Here is a 21,710-nt window from a genome sequence, read left to right as displayed (position 1 = left end):
GGGGAAGGGATGGAGATCCCTCTCCAATACCCACCCACAGCCCTTACGCTGCAGCCCAAGAGTAAAGCAGATGTCTCCAAGAGGTTCTTGAGCTGTGGTTCCTACATTGCCGAGGCTTGGACTTGGGGATGTCTTCCAATTCCAATCTATAAGGGAGCCTGGAGCCCAGAGTGGGCTGACTTAAAAGACCCCCACTCCACTGCCGGGCAGTCATGTGGTTGTTCTGTTCCAGGGAAGCCAGGATACTGCCCCCCACAAGAAGGCGTTGGACGATGTGTGGAGGAATGTTCTGGAGATGATTCATGTCCTGGGGACAAGAAGTGCTGCAGCAACAACTGTGGCCACACTTGCCAAACTCCGCTAAACGGTAAGAAGTCCTTTCCCTTCAGAAGCAGACTGGGGTCTTGGGGTTCACCAGTCTCGCCTTCAGTAGGATGTCACCTATATCAGAGGGAGGTGGGGTGTATGGGAAAGAGCTGGGACCTGTGAGCTTGTCCGCTCTTTACCAAGGAGCTCAGCAAGAACTGAGAGTCAGAATCCAGCCATTCAGCAGCTGTTAAGATTCTTAGCTTTATCAATTTCCCAGGACTTCACTGTGCTTCTGGCACAAAGGCTTTCAAGTGCTGCTGAGAAATACTCAAAGGGACAAGAGTAGCCCTCATCTCTGAGAAAACTCCCCACTAAACAACGGGAGGAAGTCCTTTCCCCTCAGAAGCAGGCTAATAAATAATAATAATAATAAATTTTATTTATACCCCGCCCTCCCTGGCCAGAGCCAGGCTCAGGGCGGCTAACACCAGTAAAATCAGAGTAAAAACATAATAGGGGGGAAAGAGAGGGGGGGAACCCAATTTAAAATACAGGTTAAAATGCAATTTAAAATGCAGCCTCATTTTAAAGTAGCCCATAGATCAAAACCGTAAGGGTAGGGAAACATAAGGGTCAGACCGAGTCCAAACCAAAGGCCAGGCGGAACAGCTCTGTCTTGCAGTCCCTGCGGAAAGATCAAACCTGTAGTTTTAAACCTAAGCCTCCTATCCCATGTGTATGGGAGAAATACAAAAGGGAAAACGGTCTGTGAAGCCTTTTTAAAGAGTGAAACACATTTAAGTAGTGCTCCTTATTAAAGCTTAGGCAATTATACATTTTTATCCCTTCTATTTGAGGTCTGATGACGTTCCCCTCTTCACCCCTGTTGTGGAGAATGAACCAACTGTTTTTAGTAAGATGAATGAAAAAGGGGATTTACTTACCGGTACATTGCTCAAGTGCAGGTTTGCTTGAGGAGGGATGCCTGTTGCCTCTGAATTGACAGCTAAGAGATGGTCCGTAATTATGACATGGGAACAGGGGGATGGGGCCAAGACTCTGTCAATGAGCACCTTGGTCCCAGGCTCCATCTGGGCATCTCCAGGTAAGGGAAACCTTTGTCGTCTGCTTAGCTAGGGTGATGAGCACCGATCTCTCTAGGGTTCTTGGATGCCTGAACACTCTTTTACCCCTGCAGAAAATTGATGACAGTGATGCGCAGCCTGAAATCCCTGCAACTTCTACAGTTTTGGTGAGGTGAACCCAGCACCCAAGAAGTGAAGGCAACAATAAATCCAGCTCCCTCTTGACCCAATGGGCCCGATCCAGCATCCTTCCCTGCCTGCAATAAAATGATCCCTGTGCCTGCATACCAGAGTGTCTTGTTCTTGAGTCTTGCTTGCTTATATCTTTCCAAAAGGGTGTTGGCAGGAGGGAGGGAGGAAGAGCCTCTGGCTGAGGGCTGTGGAAACCCAACGGATCACACGTACAGCCAGGGAAGGGCAGCTTCGCAATGGGGCAGAGGTAGCAGGGGAAATGCACTGGGTGAAGGGCAAATCCACACCTCTTGAGTTCTATGGTCCCTACTTCCCAAATATCTGACCATCTTACCAAGCAGGGTTTGGTGGGCAAAACGTGTGAGTCTCATGTGTTACTTCTCGGATCCAGGTCCTTTGTAGTCTCTCTCTTGGAGCGTGTCGCTGCACTGCCTGTTTACTTGCCCACCTTCCTCTTTTGAAAGGAACAGGGCAGAAGGTGGCACCATCTGGGTGCGCAGAACCGCCCTGCAGTGATGGACAGAAAGGGTGACCAGAACTCCTGGTTCCTCCCCCTTCCCCACAGATGATTGTGGGGTGGATGATGCTGAGCTGGCTTCTGCTCCCTCAGTCCTGCCTAACAGCCTGAAGAGAGACTCTGGCTCAGATCAGTGTGGTGCCAGCAGCTGATCTCATGGTTGCCATACTTCCTCATTTGTCAGCAGCGTCTGGGCGGAAATAGGCCAAATACCCATGGAAATCTGGCACATAGCTGTCCGTGCATTATTTATATTTATTTTTTTAAAAAATGCAATCTTGCTCAAAAATGTTTAACAACTTTGCTCACTCCCCAAAACCTGGATTTTCACTGTTTGAAATATGGCAACCCTGTTCCAAACAGAGTGAAGGAACAGGTTACCCAAACCTGACTGTGCAATCACCTGAACCGGGCCCCAAGCCTCCCAAATTCCTTCTTCCAAGATCCATTAGCTAAAATGCATTAGCCTGAGCTGTTTAGCCAAACCCAGCTGTATAAACAAAGCCCTCTCCTTTATGAGTCTGTGAAGGCTTAATGGATGACCTTGTCAGTTTCGAGTGGAGACGGGATGGCAGAGCTGGGACTTATCTTATCTCACACTGACACACAGACCTTGCAACACAGGCCTGTCAGCCCCCACAGCCAGAGATGGCACCAGGAGAAACTCCTATAGCTGGGTGACCGGGTGACCTTCTTACCCCAAGATAAGAGTACCGGAACAGGAACATCTGTATATGGTCAAGGAGGAACAGGAACATCTGTATATGGTCAAGGATGTTAACTTACGTGTACAAACTCATGAGGTTGGATTCCTGGGGAGGGGGCAAGGAGACCAGAAAAGGAATATAAGCTGTGTGTAACCGCTCTTTAATTGCTCTCGCTGTGGCTGACCACGCAGTGCCTTTCTGCTGCTCCGGAGAGCAGGAATAAACTCTCTCTGAACCAACCTCGGTGTCTCTTGATTCCCTCCCTCCCTTCCGAGAGCAATGCAGACCCGACCAAGGGGAAGGTCTGAAAGGCTACAAGAGTCCAAAAAGTGGCAGCTTTATGTATCATTATGATGTTAGCCATAACATTGACGGAGAAACATCCCAACTTATTAGAGAGTCAGAAGTGCCTGGCAGAGAGGAAGGTGAGCAGGACACGTTGAAAGTGGAGTCAGACAGGACCCAGATTGAGCCCAAAAGGCGAGGCTGCCTAGGAAGGAAGTCCTTGAGGAATACTCCATCTTTGTGAAGGACCCATCCACCACCACATAGGTGTGTCAATGAACAAAAGTGGGCATTGCCATGAAAGCAGGATGGCACCAGCAAGCCACCTGACTGGTCTCCCCCTTGCTGGGATGGGGAGGGGAGAATATGGGCATCAATTCAGACTCTCATGATGCCTGGTTTCTAACAGAAGTGGACTTTTTAGAATGAGGACGTTCAATCTGGAGGTCACTGCACACCACAGAAGGAATTGCACTCCAAGCAGTCTCGATAGAACTCCCAGAGTCTGCTGATTGACTGGTGTCAATTCAACCTTGTTTACTTTGAGGAATTAGCACATCTCACAATCAGTGGCGGTGGTAGGCAATGCATTCCTTAGAGGATGAATCTGCTCAATATTGTGTCTAATTCTGGGCACCACAATTTATGGAAGATATTGACAAGTTGGGGTGTGTGCAGAGGAGGCTGACCAAGACATTCCAGGGTCTGGAAACCAAGCCTTAAGAAGGATGATTGAGGGAGTTGGAGACGTTTACCTCGGGAAAGAGATTGACAGGAGATATGAGAGCCATCTTCAAATCTCTAAAGGGCTGTCACAAGCTTGGACAAAGTTTGTTTCCTCCTATTCTTGGGGGTAGATGTAATGGATTCAAGTTACTTGCTCCTTCTGCTGCATGTTCAGTGCACACTGTGTGGGTCTGATGGGCCCAAATCCTGGGACTCATTCCAAAAGCTAGCCTTTAAGCCATTGTTTACCTTCTCAGAGTCCCTGCCTGCTTTCTTCTTGTCTCTTACATCCTGCTCGCAGTTATAGCAACAATCTTTCTTTAATTTAGCATTAGAATTTTGAGGGAGCATTTATCATTTGCACGCCTCCAGACCCCACCTGCTAAGTGCTTGGGGGTGACTCTTTGTTCTTGTTTAGTCGTTTAGTCGTGTCCGACTCTTCGTGACCCCCTGGACCAGAGCACGCCAGGCACGCCTGTCTTCCACTGCCTCCCGCAGTTTGGTCAGACTCATGTTTGTAGCTTCAAGAACACTGTCCCACCATCTCATCCTCTGTCAACCCCTTCTCCTTGTTGCCTCCATCTTTCCCAACATCAGGGTCTTTTCCAGGGAGTCTTCTCTTCTCATGAGGTGGCCAAAGTATTGGAGCCTCAGCTTCAGGATCAGTCCTTCCAGTGAGCACTCAGGGCTGATTTCCTTCAGAATGGAGAGGTTTGATCTTCTTGCAGTCCATGGGACTCTCAAGAGTCTCCCCCAGCACCATAATTCAAAAGTATCAATTCTTCAAGCCTTCTTTATGGTCCATAAAGGTGACTCTAAAGGGGTGACTCTATTTCTGCCTAAAAGGGGGTCTGAGGGAAGCCTTGTGGAGGCAGGAGGGAGCTGGCCAGCCAGCCAGTTCCTCTTCCAGCTCAAAGCTCTGGTCTCCTCCTTGGCCAAGTGTTAAAGGAAAAAGGGAGTGGGTGGCTTGGACATATACAAAGCAAGCACAGCTGCCCTACCTTCCAAGGCCATTGTAGACGCTGTGATAATTACCCTCCCTGTTCCTGTTTCTGTTCATTTATCTATTGTGCATTCACTGCATTTCTATCCCACCTTCTCCTCCAAGGAAATCAAGGGGGCATACAATGGTTCTCCCTTTCCTCATTTAAACCCCACAATGACCCTGTGAGATAAGTTAAAAGGAGGTAGTGGACACTCATTTTCAAAAGCAGAATTGAATATATTTCCCCCCAGGTTCAGTGCTTGCAAGCATGTGAAAAAGGAGGGAAGGATGGAAGGAAAGAAGGGTTCACAGATTCATAGAAATGCAGAGTTGACAGGCACCCCAGAGGCCATCTAGTCCAACCCACTGCAGTGCAGGAATCGCAGCTAAAGAATCTCTCGGTTCCTTACGATTAAGAGAGGAGGGGGTTCTGCCTCCGGGCTGGGCTAGCCTGCTGTACGTGTCACCACAATGAGAACCACCAGGAAACATTCTCTCCTCGTGACATTACTGAGAGTGGAGAGATTAGAACAGATTATTTTCTGGATAGTACTTACAACAATGTAATCTGAAGCATGACCAATTTGTACACTGTATTTCCCTGGACAAATTTTCCCCTCCTGAAAAAAAGCCTTCGTGCTCATTCTCTTAGACAATTTGGCATCGCCACTGTTTGCTTTCATAAGCTTTGTGAACACAGATGGACTTTAAAACTGACGAAAAACAAAACCAAAGCAATTTTCCCATGGGAAAGAAGAATAAAGCATGTGCAGCACCTTAAACTTGCACACCAACCAGGTACAAAATTAATTGTGAGGCTGATCTTTTGAATGTCTGCTGTCAAAAAAGCCAGTAGAGAACTTTATAACTGAGAGCCTGGTGTTGGGGGTGTCATTGCCAACAGAGACATCAATCCTGGGGTGGGTGGGTTGGGGGTCTCTCCCCCAAGGTACAATGATGGTCCCCACCTGACCACGGTTGTTTTTGTGTAAACCAGTGGTTCTCAAAGCGGGTGGTACCAGTCCCTGGCAGGGTGGGATTCCCTAGGGAGGTGCAACAGAACCTGAAGTGCTCTCCTGGATCATGCCCTGCAGAGGGACCTTCCCCTTTACATTCTCCTTGCGGTTCTTTGTGCATTGCAAAGGTATTTGCCAACTCCTCCTCTTCCCATTGTTTCCATGTTTAGACTGGGTGGGGCTCTTGGTGGGATGGGGCATTATAAAGCTACCAGCTTGGCGGCTGGAGGGCACCCCATCCGACCCGGCCATGAAGTCTGGCGGCCTCGTCTTCCTCCTTGTGGGGCTCCTTGCTTTCTGTGCCATGATGCCTCCTGCCTCCGGCAATTGTACGTGACGCCTTTTGGATCCTGACTCAAAGACGGACCCTTTTCTGCCTGGGCAAAGCTCTCTGGACAGGTCTATTCTTCTAGCGCTGATGCTACTCTGTGGGCAGCTCTGAGTGGGACCCCTTTTGCCCCTCACCCCCAAGACCCTTCAGAGGAACACAGATATTTCTGTGCCACAGAAGGTTGTCAAGTGGTCTGCCTGGGAATGTTTTAGGGCGGTGGGTCCCAATTAGCTAATTACTGAGGACCCTCTATTTTTCAAAAGCCAGGCCATGGACCCCCAATTTTGAGAATTTTGATAACTCTATGGTAGTTACCTCTGCAAAGCATTTTTTTAAAAAAACAGGGGGTAGCCTCTAATAAGCAAAGGTATATTAAAAAAAAACCAGACTAGGGCTAAGCAATATCTGGTTTTTAACAGCATGATATATCAGCTAAGGGACGTGGGTGGCGCTGTGGGTTAAGCCACTGAGCCTAGGGCTTGCCGATCAGAAGGTAGGTGGTTCAAATCCCCATGACGGTGTGAGTTCCTGTTGCTCAGTCCCAGCTCCTGCCAACCTAGCAGTTGGAAAGCACATCAAAGTGCAAGTAGATAAATAGGTACCGCTCCGGCGGGAAGGTAAACGGCATTTCCGTGTGCTGCTCTGGTTCACCAGAAGCGGCTTAGTCCTGCTGGCCACATGACCTGGAAGCTGTACGCCGGCTCCCTTGGCCAGTAAAGCGAGATGAGCACCACAACCCCAGAGTCGGCTACCACTGGACCTAATGGTCAGGGGTCCCTTTACCTGTTACCTTTTTTATTCCCAGGTTAGGCTGCAATCCTAACTCCACTTACTTGGGAGTAAGTCCCACTGAACTCGGTGAGATTTACTTCTGAATAGATTTGGTTAGGATTACACTGTTAGTATGGATAGGACTGGACCTAATGGTCAGGGGTCCCTTTACCTTTATATCAGCAGCTAACTATTGTGATATATCACAATGTCTGAAATTGGAGATTAGGTGTGAGGATGAGGGAAGGAGCAGCCACGGAGATGGGGTGGGTGGGGGGAGGAGAGGAAGTGGAGTCACCCCCACTGCATGGTTTGAGTGGGGGGAGATGGGGATGGGGGGGTGTCAAGCACCATCAGCTGGGCAGCCAGCAGTGGCGGCCAGTGAAGAGGCACATCCACTGTGGCTGCTACTGCTTTCCTTCTGACTGAAAAAGCTGCTCACCTCATTGCCAGGGGAAGGTAGTGCCAGGGTCCCTTGAAGGGAAGGCGATCAGCTCCCTTGTTCTCCCTCAGCATGAAAGAAGACAGCTCAGGTCAGCAGTGTTTTCGGCTGAGATCATTGTGAGATATCAGCGATGCCTTGAAATCAGCTGCCCTGCTCTCTCTCATGAGATATGTTGCTGTGTATTGCCGGGTCAAAATCGCTATCGCGGTGTGATTTCAAAACTGATTTGGGTCAATATATTGAAAAATCTCAGGGTGCTAAAATGGACCATAAAATTTGTGGTATTGCCATGGAAAAATGACAACCAGGCAGAGGGCCTTCTCAGTAGTGGCGCCCGCCCTGTGGAACGCCCTCCCATCAGATATCAAGGAAATAAACAACTATCTGATGTTTAGAAGACATCTGAAGGCAGCCCTGTTTAGGGAAGCTTTTAATGTTTGATGTTTTATTGTGTTTTTAATATATTGTTGGGAGCCTCCCAGAGTGGCTGTGGAAACCCAGCCAGATGGATGGGGTATAAACAAACAAACAAACAAACAAACAAACAAACAAACAAACCTTACTGCGGGGGGGGGGGCAAGGGATGGGGATGCCGACTCCCAGGGTGTGTTCAGTGGACCCCCTAATTTGGAACCATTGTTTTAGGGAATCCTTCGCTTCTCTTGTTTGGGTTGCCATCTTCTGCAGCAAACCTGAGAGCTCAGTTTGGATAGGAGGAGGGAAGAGAAGTGGGCTGATAGCTGGGGAGGGAGGGGGAGATGGAGACACCTCCCCAACACACACACACAACTGAAGCTGGTCCTAATAGCTTCAGCCCAAGAGCAGAGCAGGCTGAGAAAGGAGATATCGGCCGCACATCCCATAAATGAAAGGAAACGGAGGGACATGAAGGGAAAAGGGTGGCGGCTCTGGGGGAAGTTGGCCAGCCCCAGCGAACACTGATCCAGCTTCAACCCAGATGTCCATCCCTCTACTGGGACGGAGACAGGCAAAAACTAGGACCCTCTTCATCCAAGCTGTGCTCATCCTAGAAAGGCAAGGATTATTTGGGTTAGGGATATGCAAGAAGAGCCACAACCCTGTTCTGCCCCAAAGTTGCCTTATTTTCAAAAGATGTCTCTAAGCGAGGATGTTGGTCTGTGTCACAGGGCCTTGGAGGTCGAGGGCTGGAATCTGCCCTTTCAACTTGAGAAGAGTGAAGCAACCTTGCCAGCAGAAATGCACGCTTGATCTTCACTGCCCCAGCCCAAAGAAATGCTGTCCAAACATGTGCTCCATGGTCTGCGTATATCCAAGTAAGACGCCGATCCCTTTGTGGAAGAACACAGCACTATTCTGTGGATGTGGATGATTTGTTCTTGTTTATTGGGTTACAATTTGAAACTGCAATATTAAAGCCAGTTAAAACAAATCAGTTTTATATAATTACAAATTATTTAATTTTATTTTCTGTTTTTAGGCACCAGGCGAAAATCTTCCTCTTCAACCAGGCCTTTGGCTGATTAATATTCTACAGCCTTTTAAATGTCTCCATGGGAAGGGGTGGGGTATTGTTTTGCTGTTTTGTTTTTCATTATTTACTTGTTTTTATTCTGTATTTTGTTCTGCAAACCACACTGAGTTTTTATGATGAAGGGTGGTATATAAATCTAATAAATAAATGATAGAATCAATTGCAAACAAGCAAGCAAGCAAATGTTCCTGGCTTTTACTGCATGACTATTTTTAATTACATTTTGAGAGGCCTGCTTGTATCTGAAGAGAGGTATGCAAATGTTTGCAATGGATAACTACAATTATTATTTCAAAAGATCCAAGAGGCCAAAGCATTTAGTTCTATGGAAATTCCTGAAACTCGTCGCCTGAATTTTGCTCCATTTTGTGTGAGACGCAGATAATAGGATGGGAAATGCATAAAATGTTTGTCTGAGGGAAAGTGATGGCAAGTATTGTCAAAGACAAAATAATTAGGCACAAGCCTCAACACTCCTCTCTTCTCTCATCAGGGCCATGACAGGGACACCAAGCCTGAAATCCCAGCAGCTTCTGCAGTCTTGGTTTTGGAGATTTGAACTCAGGACCCAGCGTGCAAAGGGAACGATTGTTCCAGCTCCCTCCTGACCCCCGTGGGCTCATCCCAGCCCCCTCCCCTCGTTGCAATAAAATGACCCACATCACTGCACTCCAGAGTGTCTTGTTCTTGAGTCTCGTTTGCTTTTATCATCCAAAAATTGTTTGGGGAAGAAGGGAGAATGTTGCTGCCACAATAATGGCGTGTCAGTGCTGCCTTTGTTCCGCTTTACTTTGTTCTGCCAGCGATGATTTAGCTGTGATTCCTGCATTGGACTAGATGAATAGAAAGGAGATTCCAACTAAGCATCAGGAAGAACTTTCTAGCAGTAAGAGCTGTTTGAAAGAGAAAGGGGCTCCCTTGGAAGTTGGTGGGTTTTGAAGTAGAGGTTGGGTGGCCGTCTGCCAGGGATACTTCAGCTGAGATTTCTGCATTGCAGGGGGTTGGACTAGATGACATTCAGGGTCCCTTCTAACTCTACAATTCTATGATTCTGCAATATTGTTTAATCAGGAAAAAAATGCATCCTGCTGCTGTCGGATTTGAGGCATCCACACACACAGAAAATTCCAAAGCCTCTGGTCCTTTTTGCAATTATTATTTTTCTGAAAAAGGTATCACCAGTGGAAGCCCAGGAAAGCCTCTTTCTGCTTCCCACTGAGGAATAATGTCATGCGAGTTCAGCAAGCAGAGTGCGGTCAGAAAAAGAGAGCCCTTTCCCTGCCAAACACCCACCCACCAACTCAGACACATTTCTAGGATTCAGGTGCAAATATCCAGGTTTATTTATTGCAAATAGCAAAGGGGAACTTGAGTGAAATGGGCTGCAGCAGGAGGAAGAAGGAGCAGGGAGACGGCTGGCTCCAGGAGGAGGTCTTCAGTTCCTGAAGTTCCCAGGGTCCAGCTCAGAGACCCTTCTGGAAAAGTCAGGACTGGGTGCTGTCCTTGGTGCTGGACTTCTTTCAGGGCTCTGCTGAGGATAGAAAACAGAGTCAGACAAGAGGAGGAGAAGGAGGAAGAAGAACCCAAAGATAGGCTGAAGTTCCACTCTCAAGGACCCTCTTCAGAGCTGTAGCTCAGCGGCAGAACTCTGCCTTGCATGCAGAAGGGCCCAAGTTCCCTGGCCTCTCTGGGTAGGACTGGGAAAGGAGACTTGCTGGAAATCCTGGGGTGCTTCTGCCAGCCAGTATAGGCGTCAGCTGAGCTTGATGACCCTATGGTGCAACACATTTAAAGGCAGCTCCTTGACTTCTGCCTTCTTCCTTATAATTCTTTATCTGTATAGTATTCCTTGATTCATGTCCCCAATGCCTTGTGCAAAGCCTTGCTACTGCTCCCTCCCACCCTCCTCCCTTGCTTTAATGGGGCAAGGAAGACAAGCACCCCAGAGGGAGTCTCCACTGCTTTTTGGGGGTGATGACAGGCATCCATGCTGACACATTATCAGTAAGGCCAGTGTCGCATGTGCAAGAGTGCAGCCTGAGCACAAAGTGGTAAGAACCAGTTTAGGAGGAACTTAACAATGACAATTAAAGTGAAGACCAACTCCATATAAGGTACAATTGGGGTTCTGCTGGTGAAAATGGGTTGAGTAAAGTTGCATTTCGAGGACTGTGGTTGGATGAAGCAAAGGTGGGCCAGTGGGGGTGTCATAAGTTGTTGACCAGAGGATGAACAGCTAAGATGGTGTATATTTTTCCTATACAGAGGGAGTCATAATGGAAAGCCCTTGTTGACCAGCGGGGCGTTTGGTGTGACCCTCAGTACTGGAACTCCCAAGGGAAATTTCTCTGCCAACTGCCTCCAGGGTAACCCAAGGATGATTTGAATTAACTCACCTTAGACGGGGTAGAAGCAGTCTGTCTTGCACCCATATTTGCAGCACTTCTTGGGCCAGGGGCATTCATAGTCATTCATACACCTTAATTCACAGGTTGTCAAAGTACCTTGAGGTGGTATAGGGCATCTTCCAGACCTCTCTGCAACACAAAAGAACCCCAAGGCTCTCAGACCCTCCCCAAATGGCGGGCTGCAGCTCAAGCATATTCCCGCAGCCAGAGAACCAAAATGTCCTTTGGAGGGTGGGGTGAGAATGCTTGGTGTGGAGACCTTTTATTCTAGTCCAGCATTCTGTTCTTACAGTGGCCAAACAGTTGCCAATGGGGAACAAGCAAGGATAATTCAAGCGCGAGAGCAACCCTCCTCTCCTGCAGTTTCCAGCAACTGGTATTCATAAGCACTGCTGCCTCCGACTGTGAAGGCAGAGTAGAGCCATCCTGGGTAGGAGCCCTCAATATAACCTGTTCCTCGGATTTTTCTTATCCTCTTTTAAAGCCATCCAGGTTGGTGGCCCTCACTGCCTCCTGTATAAGACGTGTTTTTCTAATTACAAAAGAATGTTAAAAATTGGGGGTCATCTTATACACGGATAGTGCAGAGGGGAGGATGGGCGATTGCTTGCAGCCACAAGCAGGAGATTGCCAGAGGTGATTGGGTGGGTGATTGGTGGCTGTGGCAAGGCCTGCTGTTGATTGGCTGCTTCTGTGGCAATTGGGCAGGTGATTGGTGGATTCAGCGACGCCGACGCATCTTATACACAGGAGGGAGATTGTCCAGAGTTGTTGAGATTTTTTGGGGAGGGGTTGCCATAAATCGCTCACCCTCCTGACTGACGCTGCCAATTGCCACAGCAGCAGCCAATCAACCAATCGGGTTCTCAATGACTTCTCGCAGGATGGCACTGTTTGCCTCCATGGTTGGAGACAGCGATGCTTCTGAATGCCAGCTGGTGGAAAAAAACATGTCTTATACACAGAAAAGTATGGTAGTTTAACAGGAGGCAGTGAGGGCCACCACCCTGGATAGCTCTCCTCCTCCATGAATCTTCAGAGTTTAGAGATTCTGCAATTCTTCATAAGTCACAATGGCTTTGATTCATGAAGAAGAAGAGCTTACTATCCCACCCCACCATACGCAGAATAAATGGTCTCACCTCTGACAGGATAAGCACAAGCTCGTGGGCAACTCCCGCAGCACTTCTGAGCTCCAGGGCATGACCAGTCATCCTTGCACCAAACCACGCAGGGTCCGACCATACCTGGCTGAGCCCCAGGACATTGCCCAGGTTTCTCTGCAACAGAGCAGAATTCCAAGGTTGAGAGATGTCTTTGGCCAGAGAGGCTGTCTCCATAGCTGTCAACTTTTCCCTTTTCTTGCGAGGAATCCTATTCAGAATAAGGGAATTTCCCTTTCAAAAAAGGGAAATGTTGACAGCTATGGCTCTCTCTCTTCATGTGGGATGGAGCTCCTTTGCGTCCAGTACTCAGAGGAGCCCAGGATTCCTAAGGTGGGCTCTGTTCTGCTCAGGGGTCTGAGGTGTCACACAAAACTTTGTTGTTGTTGTTGTTGTTGTTGTTGTTTAGTCATTTAGTCGTGTCTGACTCTTCGTGACCCCCTGGACCAGAGCATGCCAGGCACTCCTGTCTTCCACTGCCTCCCACAGTTTGGTCAAGCACATGCTGGTAGCTTCGAGAACACTGTCCAACCACACACAAAACTAGACTTCCCAATAGCTCCCCACCCCTACTGTAGGGTGGTCCTTGCACTCTCAGCAGCTCAGGAGCAGAACAAGTCTTGTCTTTCGGAGCAGCAGGAAACAAGATTGCTCCATCTTCCATGTGGTGGCCCTTCAAGTATTTGAAGATAGCTCTCCTACCTCCTCTCGGCCATCTCTTCTCCAGGCTAAGCAGACCCAACTCCCTCCACCATTCCTCATAATGTTTTGTTTCCAGACCCTTTACCTCTTGGTCCTCCCTCCCCTGCAAGAGCCCTTTACTCTAGTGTAATGACATTGGGCTCTCAGGGGTGCCCTCCTTGGCTGACCAGCCGCCTCAGCCTGTAACATTTGCCTCCAACCCCCTTGAGGGCTGAGGATTCCCTCAGACTCACCGCCCAGCAGCACCCCTACCTAAGGCAGGACCTCCTCCACCATAAGTGAGTCAGGGACTCACGCCAAGGCTATCTCCTATGGGAGGCCTAGTGTAGTGTCTCCATGGACACCAGATCTGTGATGTAACTGGGAGAAGGGCTCTTCCCGATCTCCCAGGGGCTCCTGTCTCACGAGGTATGAGGCACCGGGGCCAGGTCAAGTCTCATTAGGACTCCTGCACTGGATGCTCTCAGGTAGGAGGAATGCAGGTGTGTGGATGAAGGGGGAGCAGAAGAACAGCTGCCTTGAAGAAACCCACCTTTGCTCACTGGGCACTTTTTGCACTTGCCCCAGCAGGTCTTTCACTTGCCACACCCTGGTAGGGGTGTTGGATTACTTCCACAGGTGCCAGGTGCACAACATGCACATGTCCTGGTGGCTGAGTTGAAGAAGCACAGCTGCTTTATTGTTTTGCAGGGGGTGGCCACCTTGGGGAGTCTGCCTACTTGACCTCAAGCAGAAACCATCCCCTCCTGTGGTCATTGGCATTTGCTTCCAAGGGACTTTGCAGCTTTGGGCAGAACTCACTTTGAATCCCTGCAGAACACACCTGCTCTGTGTGCTGCTGCAACAGTAATGGAATGGACAACTCTGTGTTTGTCACTTGCTTTACCTAGACCTATCTGTTTTGTAGGTGGGTGTCAGCTCAGTCCAGAGGGGAAGGAGCCCCACAAGAAGCACCAAACCACCAGAAGTCATGGTGGGGCAGGCTAAGTGGAGAGTCCACCTCCCAGCCTGGCTTCTCTCTCTTTATATCTCCCAAAAGCATCAGGGGGATTACAGAACCTGAAGGAGTACACCTGAAGGAGCGTCTCTACCCCCATTGTTCTGCCCGGACACTGAGGTCCAGCTCCAAGGGCCTTCTGGTGGCTCCCTCACTGTGAGAAGCAAAGCTACAAAGGGAACCAGGCAGAGGGCTTCTCGGTAGTGGCACCCGCCCTGTGGAACACCCTCCCATCAGATGTCACCTGACATTTAGAAGACATCTGAAGGCAGCCCTGTTCAGGGAAGTTTTTAATGTGTGACATTTTGATGTATTTTTAATCTTTGTTGGAAGTTGCCCAGAGTGGCTGGGGAAACCCAGCCAGATGGGCAGGGTACAAATAATAAATTATTATTATTACAGAACCACAACACGCCCAGGAAGGTGGTGAGCAGGACAGAGCGGATCTTCTTTCCTCCCTCACCAGGTTTTGAAACAAACTGTCCCATCAGCTGAAAAGCTGTGGGCAGCCTTTCCACAGCGGTGCCAGAGTGAGGAGGGTGGTTTGGAACCACACCTCCCGCCTCCCAAGGGAGAAGGGGATTTGGGGCTGATCTTCTGCAAGCCAGGATGCTCTTCCATGCTATTCCCCGTTGCACTGGCAGTAGAGAGGGAGGCAAGGGGATTCCTGCATTGCAGTGGCTTGGACTAGATGACCCTCAAGATCCCTTCTGCCTCTACCATTCTGTGATTCTAAGGTGGAGCTCCAGTGAGGGAGGTTCGTCTGCCCTCCCCAAGTCCCCTGAAAGGCTCAGCCTGGGTCCCTGAAGGCTGCTGGGACCATGGCAAAATTCAGGGGCAAACTGAAGATGTTCCTCCGCCCCAAAGGAGTGGGCGGCAGGAGCTTAGGGGTGCCAGCCAAGGATCAGCTAGCTGCTCATCACTGCTATAATATTTTAAAAGCCCCAAGCAGTGTAAATGAGCATAAATAGCACAAAAATGCATCATAAAAACATGCGGAAAGAGAACAATACAGCTTCACTGCTAAAAAGTGACCAGTAATATCTATATTTGACCAACAACTAATTTGAAATGGTTTGGCAGAACATACAGTTCTTTTTGTAAATGATGAAAACATAAAATAATTGACCCACCATTTTTTCCTCAAAGGGTGAGGGTGTTCCCTCTTGACCCAAGCAGGAGGGTCTGTAGTGGAGGCAGAGCTATAGAAGGGGACATGGAGAGATGTTGGAGATGAGGACTCTTTCAGCTACCCATAGGCAGTTTGCTAATCTATGGCTGACCTAGAGAGTGTTTCATTTGGGGGCTTAGCAATATGGAGGGGATGGAGAAAAAGGAATTCAATGGGTCACTCACCTGGACGTTTCTGACCAAAGACAGGTGCCAGCTCACCCCAGAAGGCTAGGAGCACGACAAGGTAGAGGATGATGGAGTTCATGGCGAAGCAGGTTTGAGTCCCTAGCCTGCACCCAGGAGGCTTTATAGCACATCCAGAAAGAACTGACTGGACAGTTCTTGAGCTCCACCCAGATGAAACAAAAAGCAAAAATTGGCAGGGAAAGGCTGGAGGTCCTGGGTGCCGGGAAGTGAAGCATTTCCAAGCCAACAACACCTTAGTAGGCAGAAGAGGAACTGGCTGAGTCTAGGCAGGGGTGTGCCTTGCTCAGGATCAAAATGCAAACACTTGCAGAAGTGAAGAGCTGCCTTCAGGCACTTCCAAGCACCAGGAGAAGTGCAGCTGAAACCCAGAGGCTCAATGCCAGCACTGAGTCTGGGCGGCCTCAAAAATTCTCTTGCGTATTCTCTTAAATTCTCTTCATATATCAATTTATTGGAGATACAACATTCAAAGAAAATGCCATATTTTGTGCTTGGTTGGCAGTTGCAGTTTTATTTAATCTGAATTCTCCTTCCTCACTTGTTGCTGTGCTGCACATGGCAGTATAACCCTCTGCGATGCAGTAATAATGCACACTCAGGGGGTGAAACAGCACAAAATGCAGGCTGAGAATGTGGGGTCCAGTGTGCAACCCCATGAAAATGCACCTGGACAAACCTTCCATGGCACACTTGCAGTCCCCTAGCCTGAACAGCGTAAAAAGCAGAGACATCACCTTGCCAACAAAGGTCCGTATAGTTAAAGCCATGGTTTTCCCAGTAGTGATGTATGGAAGTGAGAGCTGGACCATAAAGAAGGCTGATAGCCGAAGAATTGATGTTTTTGAATTCTGGTGCTGGAGGAGACTCTTGAGAGTCCCATGGACTGCAAGAAGATCCAACCTCTCCATTCTGAAGGAAATCAGCCCTGAGAGCTCACTGGAAGGACAGATCCTGAAGCTGAGGCTCCAAGACTTTGGCCACCTCATGAGAAGAGAAGACTCCCTGGAAAAGACCCTGATGTTGGGAAAGATGGAGGGCACAAGGAGAAGGGGACGACAGAGGACGAGATGGTGGGACAGTGTTCTCGAAGCTACCAGCATGAGTTTGAGCAAACTGCGGGAGGCAGCGGAAGACAGGAGTGCCTGGCGTGCTCTGGTCCAGGGGGTCACGAAGAGGCAGACACGACTAAATGACTAAACAGCAACAACAGCCTGAAAATCTGGAAGGTGGTAGAGCTCAGAAGGGGGCCCCACTAGGACCCCCACTCATGTGGAAAATGGATCCATCCAGATAGCAGGGGCAGATTTAGGGCTGCGTGAGTGGTACGCATACACTGGGTGCTGAGCTGAGGGAGCGCTGTCTCCAAGCCTGGTAAGAGAGGTGCTGGACTTTTGGAAGGAGCCATGAGGCTCTGAGAGTCTTCTTGCTTCCTTCCCAAAACCTAGTTATCTCTTTCTCCCCTTGGGAAAGTGGGTGGGAAGGCTCTAGAACCCTCCCAGAGCACTCTTGTCTCCTTCCCAAAGTGAGAAGGCTGGAGGGGCCCAGGGTATTTTGCCTCTCACAGGGCTCCATAGTACCCAAGTCACCCACTACATGTGGTCTTGCCCATGGAGGAAAGCAATGCATTTCTGAGGCAGAAATACCTTCAGAAAGGTCACAAAAAGTGCCTTAGCTGTTTCATAATAGTTGGTTGCAAAATCACGTTAGAGAGAGAAGGATGTCCTCTCTGCCCTCATCGGGTCTGCCAGCTTCCTTAAACCTCCTGCTTCAGAAATTCCCTGTTAAACCTGTTTTCTGAGATATAAAAGAGGCACTGCCCTGGCTAAAGCTAAATTTAAGCTTCTGCTGCCTTGCAGCTATACTCATTCAGGAGAAAGGCTTTGGAAGTAAACCCCAAGGAAAAACCCATACCCGCTGCCTCGTGGGACCTCTTTGGGAGAAGAAAAGACTAGGGAGTGAACCCTACACAAATCCAGAGTGGAGTCCCTAAGATGTTTGGATGGCACCTTATATTCCTCCCTCCAGCAACTCCTGCAGCCAAGCTGGTGCCAAATGCCTTCTTTTGCTTTCCTTTGGGTTAAATCAGTGAGACTGAGAGGAAGGTTTTGTTGTCTGGGAAGCCCAGGACCTCCATACACACTGCCCAGGCACGTGTCCCAGGGAGGTCACCCAGCAAAAATGACATAGGAGACAGCAGTTGCAAGTTAGCAGTCTGCAGCCACAGCAGGAGCTGTGATTCTCTGGCAGTTTGGCTTCCTTCTCTGAGGCACACTCCACTGTCTCTCAAGACAGACAGATGCCAGCCATGCTGGGCAGTGGGCTCCTAAGCTTGTCCATTATGTGATCTAGTGGCCTTCTCCTCCTCGTGTAGCTCCTTGCTCTCTTGGCTCAGCTGCCACCTGCCTCCAGCCGCCCTGCAGCCAAGCACTTTCTCCTTTGTTGGGGCAAAGAAATCTTAATTTCACATACATGCTAATGGGTTCTGCACTAGTGGTGATGGACTAAGGGTGAGACCTTGGGCTCATAGTAGAGAGTTTGATGAAAATGTTGAGTCATTGAGCTACCCACCATGACCCCAAGGTCAGTCCATGCCAGTTCAGCCCATTGAGCATGCATATACACAATTAAGATGTGTGCCAATATGCATCACTTTTTTTAGATTGAATTGCATTTGACATTTTACTCCCTGTCCACTCAGTTTGTATATGTCCTTTTGGAACTCCTCAAAATCAAAGCTTGTTTGAATGATCCTGAACAGTTTAGTGTCTTCAGCAAACTTGGCCACCTCACTACTCAACCCTAACTCTAGATTGTGTTTGAACCAGCTAGAAAGCACAGACAGGTCCCCATAAAGATCCTTGGAGGACTTTACTTTCTTCACTGTGCCAGAAGGCAAAAATGGAAGGAGCTCCCTCCCTCCCGTGCCTGATAGTGAGAAAGAAACAAGCCAGAGTAGTGAGAGAGAGCTGAGAGGAGGCTGGCAGAAGCTGGGAGAAAGCAATGCTTGGATTCTGCTAAGATTCTAAGGACATTGGCCTGTTCCAGCAGGATCTTCTTAGGTTCTTCAGCAGGCGCATTTTATGTCAAAAACATGAGATGAGACCTGCTGGTTCAAGCCATTGGCCTGATAACCTGGGTATCATTACCTGGGTCCCAGCTGAATGTCATGACCTGAGAGCCACTGGGGTCAACAAGCAGGCAGGCATTTTCGATCATACATCACTCTTATACAGTGGTTACACAATACTAATATTTCTGCTTTGGGTCAGTTTCTAAGGACAATAGCTTACAGTCTGCTATCGGCAGCTAGAAGGAAACTGAAGAGAGCTTGGGCCCATTAGGAATGCAGAGAAGCTGCCAAGTTCCTTCTGGCTAGTTGGAAGAGGAGCTATGCACTGGTAGAAAGGCACAGTGCAGTATCCCTAGGCTGTGATGCTGTTTACACAGAACATGTTTCGGATACCTGAGAGGTATAACTCAGGAGTACCACACCTGAGCGTTATACCTGAGTGTTATACCATACCTGAGTTTTATAATTCAGAGATGCCAAGGCTCTCCATCGATCACATCACGTACACAGGTGACTTCAGCCTGCTAAGTGCTGAGTCTGCAGAAACACCTTCCCACAGCCCAACTGCAAGGCGCATCCATGATGGCTTAGGCCACAAGGACATATCCAGAGTTGCAGCTCCAAGGCCAGTTATGCTTAGGAGGCCCAAACTTGAGTTAAAGACCCCCGTGGAGGGGGCAGGTGTTGATTCCGGGGAAAGCCAATCAATTGCCAAATGATTGTTGAATGTAAAAGTGAAAATATCCTATTCTCTTGACTTTCTACATAAGACCTTGACTACATAAGACCTAAGTAAATAACTGACAGCTCACAGCGTCATTATCATTCATTGGAGCAGACTTGGACAACAGCCCAGATCTTTGAGGGAGCAGAATTGAGATGGATAAAAGCAAGAAGAAAATTGTGTTCTGGCAGGCGACTTGGACATATGGATTCATTTTAATACGATAGGAGATTTGCACCATTGACTGGTGACTTTGAGAGGTTGATATCTGAATTTGGAAATAGGATAACAACAGGTGAAGAAGGCAGAAAAAACAATGTGTGAGATGATTGCTCCAGACATCCAGAACATGGGAAGCACCCCCCCCCCCGGAAATCTTTTTAATTTGGAATGTAATGTATTGTGATTTCATTGGATTGGATTGTTATTAATCGGGGTGTTTTTAATTGAAAATTAGTAAAAATTATTTACGAAAGTGAGAGAGAGCGATAAAGGTCAGTGGATAACTGTCCTGAAGCCAGGTGGAAGAACCTGACTCAAGCATGCCTTGATCACGCGATTTCCTAGCCAATGGTGATGCAGGAGATCATGTGTTTGTGGGGTTTGTGCTACAGTTGTATAAAAGTTTCGGGCCTGGTACCTTTGGGTTGATCCAGAACGGGACTATGGGCTGCAGCCAGAATAAGCTCTCTTCTTACCTTTCCAACCACTGCCCCTTTGTTTCTATTGACCGGGAAGGACAACAGTTTTGGACCTTTGCTCCAAGTCAACAGGCCCATCTAGTCCAGCAATCTGTTCTCAGAGGGGTCAAACAGTTGCCTGTGGGAAACCCACAAGGAGATCCCGAGCACAAGAGCAACTCTCCCCTCCTTCAGTTTCCACCGGCTCTTATTCAGAAGCATTGCTGCCTCTTACTGTGGAGGCAGAGCCAAATCATCGTGAGCTCTCTTCTCCGTCTAGGATGGTGGCCACCACTGCCACCTGTGGGAGTCCATCACTTGACTATGTGCTACATGTCCCATTGCTCATATGACTCACACCCCCTTGCATACTCACTCATTTTTGCCCCACATATGGAGCACGAAAACAGTACAGAAAGGAGAGGTTGGGAAATGCTGGCGAGCCTGCCAGAAACCAAGTTTAGTAACTCAAGAACCCGTTGGAGTTCATCGTCTATGTGCAGCTTGGGCAAGTGAGCAATTAGTGTTTTGGCTGCAGGCTAGGGAGACAGAGCACGGAAGAAATTCTCCTGGAGATAAGAGGACCTAGTTAACAGGGTGATTGGCTGAGGTCGCTCATATAGGCAGCATGACCTATGACTTTGTTTGGCTAGTTAGGAGTATTCTGGTGTGCTTGGAGAGTGATGAAGTTCATGTCTGTATATAGTAACTTGTATATAACTTGTGAGTTTACTGCCGTGTATAATAAACTACAAAATCAAGTTACTAGTCGTCAGCTTTGTTCCTGATCATTGCCCTGACTAAGCAGTCTTGATCATTGCCTAGGAAAAGCTGCACTACTCTGCTAAGTTGTGCATCATCAAAGAAGTTCAGAAGTGAAGAGACTGGTCCTAGTAGCACTCAAAAGGACTTCAGAAAGTGCTCGCAGGCTTCAGAGTTTTAACAGAACCTGCCTCAGGAGGACAGAGGTGGTGGAGGAAGGTGTGGCCAATATGCACCACACTTCCAGATGCAGAAGAAGCAGAAGGGTCCAGGGGGTCAGGGAAATACCTCTTTCCATGTGCTGGAGGAGAACAAGATTCATGGCAGGAACAAGCATCCTCCAGCCGCTCCCAAGAAGCGAGGAAGAAGCCAAGGGCTTTGATACCACTGGGTTTAAAAACACACTCTGGTGCATGTCTACCCTTAAGTAGGCCCATGGACTTTACTGAGACTCCCTCCCAAGCAGGATCGCAGCTTAAATTGCCCCTGTTAAATGCCACCTAATCCTCTGAGTGCTGAGAGACTCCAGGGGTCCCAACCAGCTTTGGTTTCCTTGAAATGGTCAGTGGAGAAATGTGGTGTCAAGCATGTCTCTGTGTTTCCAGCCTCCAGCCTGCTTCCAATTTGGCTCACATAACTATTTCTGGCTCTTGTTCTTCTATCTAGCAGGTAGCTGAAGCCAGTGAAGGGAAAGCCCACCCGTTGACCTGGAGGTAGTTCTTGTGGCTTGGAGGATTCCTTTGGGGTGCTGATATGGACACTTAGGTGGCCAGCTAAAGTCATCATCTTAGGCAGAAACTTGTATGACCAGATCAGCAACCTCCTCTATGAGATTCTATTTCAAGGGAGGGGGGGCCTGGAGGAGAGGCTTTTGCACCTCCAAAATCATCAGGGTCACTTAATAGGGCAGGAGGGACAGGAGTTAAGAGGGCACACGGATGT

At 48.6% G+C, this 21,710-nt stretch overlaps 1 protein-coding gene and 1 long non-coding RNA gene across 2 annotated transcripts; one reads left to right on the top strand and one right to left on the bottom strand.

Moving 5' to 3' along the window:
- Nucleotides 1–6,068: 6,068 nt before the first annotated feature.
- On the top strand, nucleotides 6,069–9,544 carry LOC310764821. The gene is made up of 3 exons (XR_014549233.1): nucleotides 6,069–6,151; nucleotides 8,518–8,664; nucleotides 9,376–9,544. It is a non-coding gene; the product is annotated as an uncharacterized lncRNA (long non-coding RNA).
- Nucleotides 9,545–10,201: 657 nt separating this feature from the next.
- LOC310764795 (veswaprin-a-like) lies at nucleotides 10,202–15,703 on the bottom strand. The gene is made up of 4 exons (XM_083619291.1): nucleotides 15,509–15,703; nucleotides 12,433–12,570; nucleotides 11,279–11,419; nucleotides 10,202–10,410 (listed from the first exon to the last, which is right to left on the bottom strand). Exons 1-3 carry the CDS (start codon nucleotides 15,588–15,590, stop codon nucleotides 11,280–11,282), a joined length of 360 nt encoding a protein of 119 aa, XP_083475417.1. The 5' UTR covers nucleotides 15,591–15,703; the 3' UTR covers nucleotides 10,202–10,410; nucleotide 11,279.
- Nucleotides 15,704–21,710: the final 6,007 nt, after the last annotated feature.

This window comes from Podarcis filfolensis (genome assembly GCF_964270895.1).
Source record: "Podarcis filfolensis genome assembly, chromosome: 6".
NCBI classification, from domain to species: Eukaryota; Metazoa; Chordata; class Lepidosauria; order Squamata; family Lacertidae; genus Podarcis; species Podarcis filfolensis.
Note: the sequence above shows the minus strand (reverse complement) of the source record. Positions and strands in the feature narration are given on the sequence as shown.

What these genes read in the sequence shown, in the direction of transcription:
- LOC310764795 (XM_083619291.1), bottom strand. Translation starts at nt 15,590, where the DNA reads ATGAACTCCATCATCCTCTACCTTGTCGTGCTCCTAGCCTTCTGGGGT. An exon ending in CTTTGGTCAGAAACGTCCAG is followed by an intron (nt 12,571 to 15,508) that starts GTGAGTGACCCA and finishes GCTCTGTTGCAG; the next exon opens with AGAAACCTGGGCAATGTCCT. An exon ending in TTGTGCTTATCCTGTCAGAG is followed by an intron (nt 11,420 to 12,432) that starts GTGAGACCATTT and finishes TTTGTGTTGCAG; the next exon opens with AGAGGTCTGGAAGATGCCCT.